This window comes from Cetorhinus maximus, chromosome 4 (genome assembly GCF_964194155.1).
Source record: "Cetorhinus maximus chromosome 4, sCetMax3.hap1.1, whole genome shotgun sequence".
Lineage (NCBI taxonomy): Eukaryota > Metazoa > Chordata > Chondrichthyes > Lamniformes > Cetorhinidae > Cetorhinus > Cetorhinus maximus.
In genome coordinates, this window is record NC_135882.1 from 22,914,172 (window position 1) to 22,927,794 (window position 13,623).

At 43.1% G+C, this 13,623-nt stretch overlaps 1 protein-coding gene across 1 annotated transcript in view; it reads left to right on the top strand.

Moving 5' to 3' along the window:
- The window catches only part of dok6 (docking protein 6), a 422,100-nt gene that overhangs the window by 250,512 nt on the left and 157,965 nt on the right, over positions 1-13,623 (top strand). Inside the window, exon 3 of the mRNA XM_078540045.1 lies at positions 8,925-9,039. Within this exon, the coding sequence (XP_078396171.1) occupies positions 8,925-9,039 (115 nt within the window). The remainder of the gene's footprint in view (positions 1-8,924; positions 9,040-13,623) is intronic.

The window sequence follows — 13,623 nt, forward strand, 5'->3', positions numbered from 1 at the left end:
CCACCTCTCTTAATTTGATATCATCTTCAAATTTGAGACATTTCAAACAGTGGAAGCAAAGGAGAGCATTAGAACAAATCCTCTGTTTTAAGGTTGTGAATTGTGAGGAAGGTTAAAGAAATATGGGGTCTTTTCAGCCTTGAAAGGAAATCTCTATGATGTGGCCTTGTTGAGGTATGTAAGCTTGTAAATGTGAAGAAAATGGAAGCCTAGAAATTGTATTACATAGTGCTAATTTTTCAGATCAAAAAACACGTGTTGAAAAGTCCAGTATGCAATCGGTGTGCATACTGTCATTCCACACCCATTATGCACTGCGGGTCCTATCCCTTTGTGTGCCCTATAGTCATCTGCAGGCTATAGGAGCCATTTGGCAGATTGCTGATGTGAATTGTGGGCCCAACATCTATTTCAGGCCCCTTAGATCGTGATTGTCTACAGCTTGCTGTGTTCAGTTTCCTCAAGTACATAGCAGCTAAACAGCTGAGCTTAAAGGGGCTACTGGAAACTGCCATCAAAACGATAAGTTACTTTTATTTTTGCTGACCTGAGCGTGGAGCCAGAAGTGCTGTTCCTGGCCCCACATTAAAGCTGAAGACCTCTGCCAGCCACTGCCCAACCTCCATCCTTCTCTTCTCCTCCCCCCACCCCGCCTCAACTCCAGACTCATTGTCGGTCCACTGCTGATCTTCATCTCCTTTGCGACTTGCACACGACTTCTTGGGGTGTGACTGACATTCCCAGCATGCAGGTTGCGTCTCAATGACACAGGTGAACCAGTTCTGTGTGGTCCACTTGCCCATCCGTTTCAACACGGTATTTTGTGGTTGTCACTGAGTTCACTCCAGAAGTTGGGCGGCAACCAATTTTCAGGCCAGTAAGTACAGAAGGTAACTTTCAATTAAATTGCAAGAGTACGACAAGGAGCCATGGGCTTAAACAAGTAAAGGAGAAGATTGATAGCAAGAAGATTTTCTTCACACAAAGAGGTCATTTTTGAATGCCCTGGCCTGGCATTAATGGAAGCTAACACATTCCAAATGGGGTCAGGAGTCTTACTGTCCCATTTAATATCATTAGTATTGGGAAGAAAGGCTTCTATCCATGTATGATGGGTGGGAAGAGTGGAGTCATTCTAATGGCCACCTCCAAGAGATGTACTTCGGCTTGACCAAGTACAGAGCATCTTTGGTTGTTGTCAGGGAAATACTTATGGTCTGTACTCCTATCTCCAGGGTGGTCATTAATTGGAGGTAATAACTACAAAAAAAAATCAGGTAGTAAAAATAAAGCTTCATGAGCTGTACTAATACCAGCCCATAGCTTTTTGCTTCAATTTGTTTTATAGTTTCACTTTTCTTCACGATTTTTATTCCTTAAGCCCTTTTCTAGCTTTTATTTTCAGATTCCATTTCTCATTGCTTCTGCCTCATCGATGTCTTTCTCTTTATCTGACTTCCTGCTTTTTATTGTCTTTAATATCTCCCACCTGAGTCTTCTACTATCAACTAATTCTATTGCTATCATTTAGCATTGACCTTTAACTCTCAGCTGTCTTCTGCAAATTCTCAGCCCTGTTTTTTTTTTCTATTTCCACGGTCTTCCACACATGTGCAAAAACAGAGTAATAAATAATATCCTTTGTCACTGCAGCTCTGACCATGGTGTACTATCTATTGTCAAACATACAAATTAGGAGCAGGAGTAGACTATTTGGCCCCTTGAGCCCGCTCCGCCATTCAATAAGATCATAGCTGATCTGATTGTGGCCCCAACTCCACAGTCCCGCCTACCCCTGAAAATCTTTGATTCCCTTTTTAGTCATGAATATCCCTACCTGTCTTGAAAATGTTCGATGACCCTGTCCCCACTGCTTTCTGCTGGGGAAGAGTGTTCCACAGACTCACGACCCTCTGAGGAAAAAAAAAATTCTCCTCATCTCGGTCTTAAATGGGAGACCCCTTTATTTTCAAATTGTGTGCTCCAGTTCTAATCCCTCCCACATCCTTTCAGCATCCACCCTATCAAGCCCCCTCAGGATCTTATATGTTTCAATAAGATCACTTCTCATTCTTCTAAACTCTAGTGGATGCAGGCCCAGACTGTCTGTCCAACCACTCCTCATAAGATAACCACCCCTCCTCCATCTCAGGCATCAGTCGAGGATGCGCTGCCCCCTTTAAACTTATCACCATTCCAATCCTCTCCCTGTTCTCCTAAAAACCTTCTTCAAAGCACACCTCTTTTTTTTTTCTTTTATTCATTCACAGGATGTGGGCTTCGCTGGTTACAACTCAGGAGGTGGCCATTTGACCCCTCATATCTGTGCCAGCCCCCTGCAAGTGCAATTCACTTAGTGTCACTGCCCTTTCCCCAAAGTTTAAACCTATCTCAACAAAGTGAGATATTCGATATCATACTAGTCCCTAGGATGAAGTTGTATATTGAAAAATAACATAGTTTTAAGGCTGCATTTACCTGCTGCTGCCGCCCCAGTGGCTTGCTAGGCCATTTCAGAGGGTATTTAAGAGTGGGCCTGGAATCGCATGGGGCCAGACTTGGTAAGGACAGCAGGTCCTTGTGGATAATAGGGTTTAACATCCTTACAAAGATCCTTCCTTCCCTAAAGGGTATTAGTGAACCAGATGGGCTTTTACAACACTTGACAATGGTTTCATGGTCATCATTAGACTTTTAATTCCAGATCCCGTGGCGGGACTCGAACCCGGGTCCCTAGAGCATTACTAGTCCAGCGACAATACCACTACACCATCGTCTCCCCTCTTTGTCCTAACCTCTTCTAACATCTTCCCCTTTTGACATCTTTTTTTTTTGGTTATGCCTCACTAAAATGTCTTGGGATGTCTATCAACATTAAAAGGGATAAAATCCGAAATTTGAACTTTGGCATTTTGTGACGAAATGTTGTCTTTCTCTTTCTGCTTGAGGGTAATGACACAATACAATATGATAATACAGGAAGTTTTGAGAGAAAATAAACTGGATGGCAGTCAGTATTACACCTATTAAATCTGCTGAAGTTTACCTATTCCATCTGAAGATGTTTTTACAAAGCGATTGATTTACTATGGGCTTTCTTTTAACATATAGAATCATACAATGGTTATAGCACAGGAGGTGGCCATTTGACCCCTCATATCTGTGCCAGCCTCCTGCAAGTGCAATTCACTTAGTGCCACTGCCCTGCCTTTTCCCTAAGGTTTAAACCTATCTCAAAATCAATATAGTGAGATATTCGATAAGGTACTAGTCCCTAGGATGAAGTTGTACTTTGAAATATTAAAATAGTTTTAAGGCTGCGTTTACCTGCTGCTGCCTTAGTTCCTGCCCCAGTTCTGTGACCTGCTTCCATTCCCCGTGTCCCTGGCCTGGTTCTCTGCCCCATTTCCATTCCCTGGCTCTTTTCCCTGGCTCCCTGCCATGCTTATATGCCGTGGAATCTCCAGCTGCTTTCTGACTCTCTCGTACTGTTACTCATTTCTAAGTTCTTCAACCGGACTCAGCTCACTCAGTATAAATTCTGGAGGGACCCCTCAGCTCTCACTCCATAGCAATGGTCTGATGACCTCCGATTGTCCTCTCCCAATCCTGGATACCATGAAAAGAGAAGGCAGGGAGGGCGAGAGAGAAGGTGGCAAACCCTCGTGGGGTATTATGGAGTGGGTATACCACAACAGTTATAGTGAGCAAGCTGAGCCAGTTTAGTGCAGCTTCAAGGACCTGCTGGAGAATCTGGGCAAACATGCATGAGGTCTAAATATATTGGAGTTATGTGCAGATCCCTTTGGACTTTAACATATTGTGATTCTACCTGTTGTATGTTGAATGTGTGTGGAGTTTAGAAACTCACCTTTTTGATTCATTGCAAATAAATGTATTGCTGTTCTCATCTGCAATCTTTGATATGCATGGTAATGTGCACAATTTTGACGGGATTTGGGAGCATAGAGAAAACCAATCCATTAAGAAGAATAGTGGTAATAGAGTGATTTTTAATCCCTGAAGTACTTCTGTGCAGGACTGAATATAGGGCAGGATCTCCCCATCCCTGCCGATGGGGGTTGTGCGGGAGTGGGCAGGTTCCCGATCGGCGCCCCCAATTGGGGGCATGCCGCTATTTTACATGGGCGGGCCAATTATGCTATGCGCCCCCTGTGCGGGCGGGGGGGATTCCCTGAACCAGGAGTGCGCTCTTTCGTGCATGTGCGTGAAAGAGCGCATAGATCTCCCTGACACAAATCGCTGCCTCAGGGAGATCGGCTCAGGTTTGAAATGTTGAATAAAGATTAGAAAAAAAGTTCGACATGTCCCGTCATGTGCCACTGTCACATGAGCTGAGACATGTCAATTTCTTTTATTTAGACATTTAATACAAATTTTAATGCCCTCATGAAACCTCATCCCGCCCGTGGATGAGATTTCATGTTGTTTCGGAAGCCCGCCTGGGCTTCTGGCCTGCCCGCCAACCTTAAGGTTGGACAGGCAGGTCCATTGATTGATTCAATTACTTTATTAATGGCCTTAAGCGGCCGTTGACAGGTCGGCGGGTGCACATCCGCGTCGGCTGCGTGCCTGCTGACCTAAAAATGTAAATGACGCAGGGCGACATCGGGACGCCCGCCCGATGTCACCTCACGTCATTTAACGCGTCGGCTAGTGGGCCCCACCCGAGGGAGAAGAGCTAATAGTCTGCATTGCCTTTACAACTGATGATGTGCTGCCATATATCTGTGCTGATGCTTGTATTATGGGAGAATTGAGGTCTGTTAAGGGGTCAGAAAATGATCATAGTGGCCTGGATTTTATTTAATACAACGGAGCTCGTGACAATTACATGAAGAGCCAGAATGGTGTTCCACATGCTCATCATCCTTGTGAAACGAGTGCTGCAGAACACATTTCCTCCTGATATAATGGGCCCTGCAGGACTGACCTACAGCCAGTGGCTGTCTTGATTGTCTGCAGCTATTTCTGTGACACCTTGATGTTTCCTTGTAGCCAGGTTAATGCCGTCTTCTGTTCATTCAATTCAACTTATAGCCAGCTTCTCAATGCTAGATCCCATGTGCCTTTGTGCCTCCCAAGCCTTTTTTGGAATCATGAAAGGATTCTCCTGTATAAGGCGATCAACAGTCTATTATCAAGTACTGTGGCTGGATAACATGCCCTTTGCGCCCCCGCCCCCCCCACCAATGGCAGTCTCAATGCGCCATGTACCGGGGCACCAGGTAAAATGAGACATGTTCTGACAGAGAAAGGTCAGATCAGAGGCAAGAGCAGTACCCTCTATAGCTTGTGGATGACTTCACAAACCTAATCACCTTCAATTTATCCTGTGGCCTCACACCAGCTGCTGCAGCTCTCTCGTGCTGCTGCAGTATTTGTCTGAATCTTCCGAGGAGTGGCAGTCACAGTTGGTGGGTTCAGGTTAGGTCGGGGCGCGGATTAGCCGAGTGGTGAGGTTGAGTCGCGGGGGGGTAGCCAGGCAGTCGGGAGGTGTCGGGGTGGGTCATGCGGGGGAGTCTGGTGACTGGGGACTAGTCAAGTCACGTCGGGGGGTGGGGAGGTGAGTCGGGTTGTCGTGGGGGAAGCCGGGGCGGGGGGGCATGGGGGCTAGTCAGGTTGGGCCGGGAGGAGCTGGGGGGGGGTCGAGAGGGGAGTCAGGAGGGGCAACAGTGTCAGTGATTGCTGGGGGGAGTAGTCAGTTGTATAGTAACATAGGAGTTAACCTAGGTTTTTTTTTCTGTCAAACATTTCCTGGGTAACTATTCAGGTAACTAAGCCCAAACTGTCCTAAGCGTTGGGACTTCCACAGGGTTCTGTACTGCATCTTTTGGGGTACATCCGGCCACTGCGAGATCAGAAGATCTGGACCATAGTTTCGTCATGGATTTTAAACCATTAAGATTATCAGAAGCACCAGAATTGATGTAAACTGTTTTAATAGCACTACCATTACTGAGATATGTTTTTAAGCCAATTTTTGTTTTAATTATTATAAAAGTTGCTTGACATTGTTGCAGGTAAATTTCCATTGTCGTCCTCCCAGTTGCTGGCCACAACTTTGGTGGGATATTGGGGGAAACCTCAGAGACATCTGCTGATAGTCTCACTGAGAAAACCAAGAGTTTGGTTTCAGTCTTAAGGAATGCTATCAAAGACTGAAGCCTGTGACTGTCACCATGAATACCCATTGAAAAAAATACATTCAACAGATACCAAGATTTCTCATTAACATCCCTTTTCTTTTGACAGTTTGAATATTTTTAGCATTTTGACTTCAAGAGTAATTGCTGATAGCATGATCAGGAGTGCCAGTTTGACGTACTGAGACTGATGGTGTGAGGGAATTGAATTATAGGTACAGTCAGCCATTCACTCCAGCCACCTCAGTTTCAAATATGCATGTGTTAATTCATCTCCCTAGCAGTGTCAATCTGAGCAATTCGAAGCCATCATCCTCAACCATCAGTGTCCCCAGGAATGACGGAAATAAGAAAATGAATCATTTTCCTTTTCAGTTTCCTCCCGTTCTGTGCTGAAGGCTGTGACTCATTTCATGGTGCGATTCCACATGCTCAGCAGCCCTTTGCCACTTCACCAGCAATCATGAGAGTGTTGGTGCACTGTGGGTGAGGGGAAGGCCTGGGAAAGTAAACCCTGGCCTTGCACTCAATCAGTATCTCTGCATAACCTGCAGTTGCCAACAGTGATAACTGAGTGGCAGTCAGGAGCAGGAACCGAGACTGTATTCCCGCTGCCCCACCACCCCCCTACCCTGCTATTGCCTTGACCAAAAGCAATGAACAGCAGAGAGCGGACGGACCATTTCTCATTGTTGTCAGGCAATTTACCTGCTTAGCATTCAAGTGGCATGAGTAATCGGATCTCGAGGCTCGTGACCATTCTTTTGTAAAGTAGCCTTGTATAGCACCTTTAACACATTCAAACACCCCCAGATGATGCACAGTGGTATTATTGTCGAACAAAATTTGACACCAAGCCAAATAAGGAAGGAGATATTAGGATAGGTGACCAAAAGCTTGGTCAAAGAGAGAATATTTTAAAGGAGGACAGAGAGGTGGATAGACAGAGCAGTTTACAGAGGGGATCCCAGAGCTTAGCACCTCGGCAATTGATTTCAAAGACTGGGAACCAATGTAGGACAGCGAGCAGGGGAGTGACAGATGAATGGGATCTGGTGAGAGTTTGGATATGGGCAGCAGAGTTTCGGATGAGATGAGGTTTACAGAAGGTATGAAGAGGGAGGCTGGCAAAAAGTGTGGCTAGTAACACATTCTCCTCAAATTACTAGAGTGTTTAAGTGGTTTCAGAGGATTGTAGTTCTTACTGATTCTTCCTGATTTTTAATCGGAAAAAGAAATGGGGGTAATTCTAGAGTGTTAGAAATTCTGCGATTATAATATATATATATATAGATTTGCATTTATGCAGGGCCTTTCACAAGCTCAGGAGGTCACAAAGCACTTCACAACCAATGAAGTACTTCTGAAGTATAGTCACTGTTGTAATGTAGGAAACGTAGCAGCCAATTTGTGCACAGCACAATCCCACAAACAGAAATGTTTGACTGGATAATCTGTTTTTGTTATGTTATTAGCCAGGACACCAGAGAGATCATCCCTACACTTCTTTGAATTGTGCCATGACACCTTTTATAGCTGCCTGAGAAGATAGACAGGCGTCCATTTAATATTTCATCCAAACCACAGTACCTCCAACAGTGCAGCACTCTCTCAGTAGTTGCATTGAAGTGTCAGCCTGGATCATGTTTGCAAGTCGTTGCAGTTGGCTTGAACCCACAACCTGCTGGCTCAGAGACAAGGGTGCTACCACTGTAATAAGGCGGATACTTTATCATATTCCTTTATTATTTCATGCCAGTTTTACACGTGTCATTATTTCTTTAACTGAGCCATGTGAGAACTCCTTTTATCAACATTTATTTTGGTGTTGATTCATGGAAAACAGTGTGCTTTAGGGAATGGAAAATGCTTTGGGTTTAGTCTGGCCTACATAGATGTGATGGAAGTCATCTCCCTGTACTGGCTATAAGAATCCAATGTGAAAATGCATTTGGGCAGTCCCAACCCAGTTCTTAGTGAGCACTGGCCAAGCAACAGCAAATTGTCTATAATATGGTACACCATATCATCAGTCTCATTCAGAGGCAGTGAGGATAACTTGAATGGGAAACAAAATCGTACCATTAGATTCTGTAAAGTTTGAGCCTAAAGTTTATTGTTAGAGGGGAGTGAAAAGGAAAGCTTTCTTGTGCACCAGACTTTGCTGCACATGATCTGGGAGTGTCCGTTGCCACTACTGCATGCCCCCAAAATTAAAATATTCCAATCTCTGTAGCTAACATTCCTAACCCTGATAATCACAAAAAAAAACAACAAAAATAAGGATACACAAGAGAGCAGAATTGGAGGAGTACAGAGATCTCAGAGGTTTGCAGGGTGGAGAAGATTCCAAAGATACGGAGGGTGACACTATGAAGGGATTTTAACACAATGATGAGAATTTTAGCATCGAGGCATTAGTGGACTGGGAGCCAACATAGGTCAGCAAACACAAGGGTGATGGGTGAACAGGACTTGGTGCAAGTCAAGCTGTGAACAGCAGAGCTTAGGAAGAACTTCAGTTCATGGAGGGTGAAAGATGAGGAAGAGTCATACGAACTCAAAACGTTAATCCTGTTTCTCTCTCCACAGGTGCTGCCAGACCTGCTGAGTTTTTCCAGCATTTTCTGTTTTTATTTCAGATTCCCAGCCTCTGCAGCATTTTGCTTTTTTTAAAAAAAAATTGCTATATTCCTTTATGGAACATCGAATGAAAGATTGTGCTATTTTTAAAATGAATCTAACTCTTGCTTCCAGGTAACTGAGCTGCACAGTATCAGGAACGTAAGCAGGTTGCCCCGTGAGACAAAGAAACATGCTGTGGCAATTATCTTTCATGATGAAACATCAAAGACATTTGCCTGTGAGTCAGGTAAGCAATTAGATGTGCATCTACAGTTTGAGGAAGTTCAGGCCATTTCGGAAATGTAAACCCATCCATATTAGCATGCAAAATAAAAAAGGGCTAGAAAAGCTGAAAATATTTTATCTATGAGATAATTTGATGTTGATATTTATAGTAAGGGTGAGGCTGGAGGTATTGATTTTACAGATGTGGTGGCACTTGTTTAACATTAGGCAACAATTAGTATTACTGACATTGAACAGTAAACGCCTTATCATTCTCTGACATTGTGTAAACTGTGCCTTTGGGGTACTATTACTGCATTTTATAATGTAGTTTGTGATGTGGGCTGTATCTGTTACATAGCATTGGCAGTGGCACCAGCTGCCTCACAACTGGCACCATCGTAGAGTGCAGTGAACAGGCTAAAAATTTAATATTTTTTTGACGTGATAGGATTGAGCTAAGGGTAATATGTTATTACAACGTTGTATAAAGGAAGGGAAGCTGCAGTGATAATTATCTTTGGAGCACATGTTCTATCGCATTTGTTGATTAAGTCATTTCACTCTCACTAGTTAATCAATACCTTTCGTAAATAATCATTTTGAACTGTAAGACAGTTTTAATAACAGGCAATTCACTATTTCCACAGATAAGGGACAGTATCAGTCAGGTTTCCTACTAATAGCAACCTTTGATGAGCTTTATTCTAAATATTCAATGAGATTTCTAGCCTATTTAAATACCTGTTTTTCACCTGCTTACACCCCCAATTCCAAAAATGTATTTCAGAAAAAATCCTGTGGGAAAAAAATTACGTGGGTTTTCCCTTGTTTCAGTCTCATTTTCCCCTCAGTTTTTGATTTGTCTTAATGCTATTCTCAATGACCTCGTCTTTTGCCCCCTTTTAATATCAGTTTCTCACTTATTCCGTCTATCTTTTTGTTAAAATGGTAAGAAGGTTTTTTTTTCAAATATGCTTAAAAAGGGAATAAAATCACTGGAATGCATGGCTTTTGGGAATGTGGTTGTGAGATTTTTTTTTTAAATTTTTTTTTTTATTTATTATTTTTTATTTATTAATAAAATATTTTATTAGCGACAACAGTAAAGTAGTCGTGAATCACGTTGTAGCTGCAATCATCATCCTTTAAGGTTTCTTAAGGTGCTAATGAGGTGCAATGTCAAATTATACAGAGTGTACAATTTTTGAAAAAAAATGTCTGACTATTAGTGGGGAGATGCTTATTTTGTGACAAAACCACAGATGCTGGTAAGCACAGTGAGAGGGTAACATTTTTGGTGGGGTAAACTATTGGTTTGTTGTGCAAAGAAGACATGGAACTGCCAATGCCTCATAAACGAGGTGCAAGATTTTTTAAAAGTAGACAAAGGACTGCAGACTGTTTACAATCTTGGTATCCTATTTGACCCTGATATGAGCTTCCGACACCATATTCTCTCTATCACCAAGACTCTTCTGCCTCCATTATATCGCCTGTCTCTCCCTCAGCTCATCTGCTGCTAAAACACTCATCCCTGCTTACGTTACCTCCAGATTCAACCATTCCAGTACTCTCCAAGCCAACCCCTTGTTTTTCTCCCTCCAAAGCTCTGTTGTCCACAGCTTGACTTGCACCAAGTCCTGTTCACCTATCACCCCTGTGTTTGCTGACCTACATTGGCTCCCAGTCCACTAGTGCCTCTGCTTAAATTCTCATCATTGTGTTAAAATCCCTTTGTGGTGTTACCCTCCATATCTCTGGAACCTTCTCCACTCTGCAAACCTCTGAGATCTCTGTACTCCTCCAATTCTGCTCTCGTGTGCCCTTAATTTTCATCACTCCAGCATTGGCGGTCATGGCCTTCAATTGCGTTGGCTCTAAGCCCTGGAATTCCCTCTGCACAACTCTTTGACTTTCCATCTGTCTCTCCATCTGCTGCTTAAAACCTATTACTTTGACCAAGTGTTTGACCTCTTCTTCCAATACCTCCTTTGGCTTCAAGTGAATTATTTTCTGATTGAAATCCTATGAAGCACCTTGGGATGTTTTATGTCATTATAGGCGCTATATAGATGCAAGTTGTTGCGAACTGGTGAATATTAAAACCAGGACAGAGGACACACATCGACATGGGGGAAAATTGTTAAAGATACCTGCACTAAATCACTGCACTGACCCAGAGAAAGGTTAACAAGGATTTAGCGAGAGGTATTGGAGGTTGATTGTTAGCATTTCTGCTGCCAAACATCGTTTGAAGGGGCAGCATATTCGATAATCTGACTGAGCACATAATGCCTCAAATCAGGCACAACACTTCCACCAGAAATCAAAATATCAGGGTTGTGCAAATTACATTTTATCCACTTGGATAAGAAAGAATATATTGTGGGAAAGAATTTAGATGGGCCAATTCACTTTACTTCAATCCCCACAGCTCTTTTGTTCAAAGATAATTTAGCGCATCAGAAAAGCGGAGCCTAAGATCGCAAGGAACTGGCTGGATCTCAAGAGTCAATGTTTCATTAATTTGGAAGGAAGTATGCAGAGAGTGTTGACAGTGTAAAGATTAAATGAGAACACAGAGCTATTACCAGGTATCATATTAATCATATATTCTGAGATTTGCAAGATATATTAAATCAACCTGCCAATCTCTCATGATTATTGTCGGCACAGGCATTTACACACAAAGTATCCCTCATGGATAAGTGTGCTCATGTACATATCCATTGGAGGATAATGTTGCAAGACCCCCAGCTTGGTGATTCTTTGGCAATGAGCATGGTTTGGAGCTAGGAATATGACAAACTTTCTCATTTGTACTCACTTTAATGAGGCTGAGTGCCTGACTGAATTATTACAAAATTAGCCCCCCATCCCCACAATGTATCACCTGCTGTCTCTACGCTGTTGTGAGCCTTTTTATAGCCAAACTTGTAGATTGTTTTACCCGTGATTTACAAGAGAATGAGTTAATGACTCACTCAAAGGGTTGCATGTTTAATAAAGGTTATTTGAACAAACGATAATAGGATTTAAACTATCACATAATTCCCTGACTGCTTGGCTCCTAGCACTAGAATGCTTTAACAATATCTAACAGTAGGATGCTCCAGCATTACAATGTTATAAGTAACTGGTTATACAATCACTCCGAAGAGGCCAACTTCTGACATTTGTAGGGTTCCCTCCTGTTGATAATTCTTCTTCCGGCACTCAGTCAGGTTCCCTCCTTTAAGACTGCAATGCTGGTCTCTCTCGACTGCAGGACCAAAATTTAAAAGTCACTGTCTCTGATACAGGCCAACGTCCCCTCCAGTAATCTTGTTCCGAAGCTACGAGTAGGTATTCCTTCGATTTTTAACCAAAGTTGGCTGAGTTGACAATCTGAAGCTCCCAGGCTATTTCAAACATCGATGGCTCTGTCTGAGTGAGTCGCCTTGCTGCCTTCTGATAGCGCAGTCTGAAAATGTCTCTCAACTTTTTAAAAGAAAAGCAACCAGGGCTGCATTTTCTCAAAGCATGATTCTGAAATGTCAGGCTAAACGTTGTCAGTTTGTTTCATTTCCTACCATGGTGGACCATCAGCTGTGTCCAAAGAGCATCACACATTTCCACCATTTCCACTTGAAGTAGACACCGACACACATACGGTAGGACGAAACAGATAGTTATGTTGCTAGGGAAGCATAAAGTGAAATACCAAGAAATTTTGAGAACTGGGTAGGAGTAGTCGTGATTGAATGTCCACCTGACAAAGGTCAAAGGCCGAGCTTGCCAAGTGCACCCAGTTAGTTCAAAGGGGATTGTTATTGTTCTGCTTCAAAATAGAGGCTGGTAGAAACAGCATTGATCTGAGGATTCATGTGTCTCCTGACACAGGACATTGAAATATGGTTTGGAACACAATCCTGGAATATCGGTTGCCATGTCCCACATAACTGATTATCTGCACTGCAGTGTAGCTTTCAGCACATGGCAGAGCCAGTGTTATTTGCAGTGCACTTTTCACTTATTGCAAGCATAGGCACAGCAAGAGCATCTCATGAATGTACCTGCTGATGAAACCATAGTGACGTTCTTGGAGATGGCTACAGGCAAAGAGTTCTGAATCCTCCAAAATGTCCCCTTTATTCAGATCACTAGTGGAATACATCAAGCGTAACATGAGAAACTGGTTCGCTCTCAATACTGTACTAGTTCTGACTCATGTAGGTCTGTCGCCGCTATAAGCATTGCAGTGAGCCTATAGGGACTATAATTGTGCAGAAAACACTTCAGTAATTGTCTAGGAGCTAAGTAAACAAAGCATACACTTTGAGTTATGCAAAACAGTTGGTAACCAGAAGTTCTGCGATGGTGAGGGTGTAAGCTGTGGCTCACTGGAAGCACCTTCATCTCAGATTTGGAAGGAAATCCCATTACAGAGACTGGAAGACAAAATTTACCCAGGCAATCCGGTGCAGTATTGAGGATGTGCTGCGTTGTCAGAGGTGCTGCCTTTCAGATGAGATGCTAAACTGAGGTCCCATCCACCCTCTCAGGTGAACATAAATGATCCCAGGGCGCTGCTTTGAAGAAGAGCTGGGGAGTTATCCCTGGT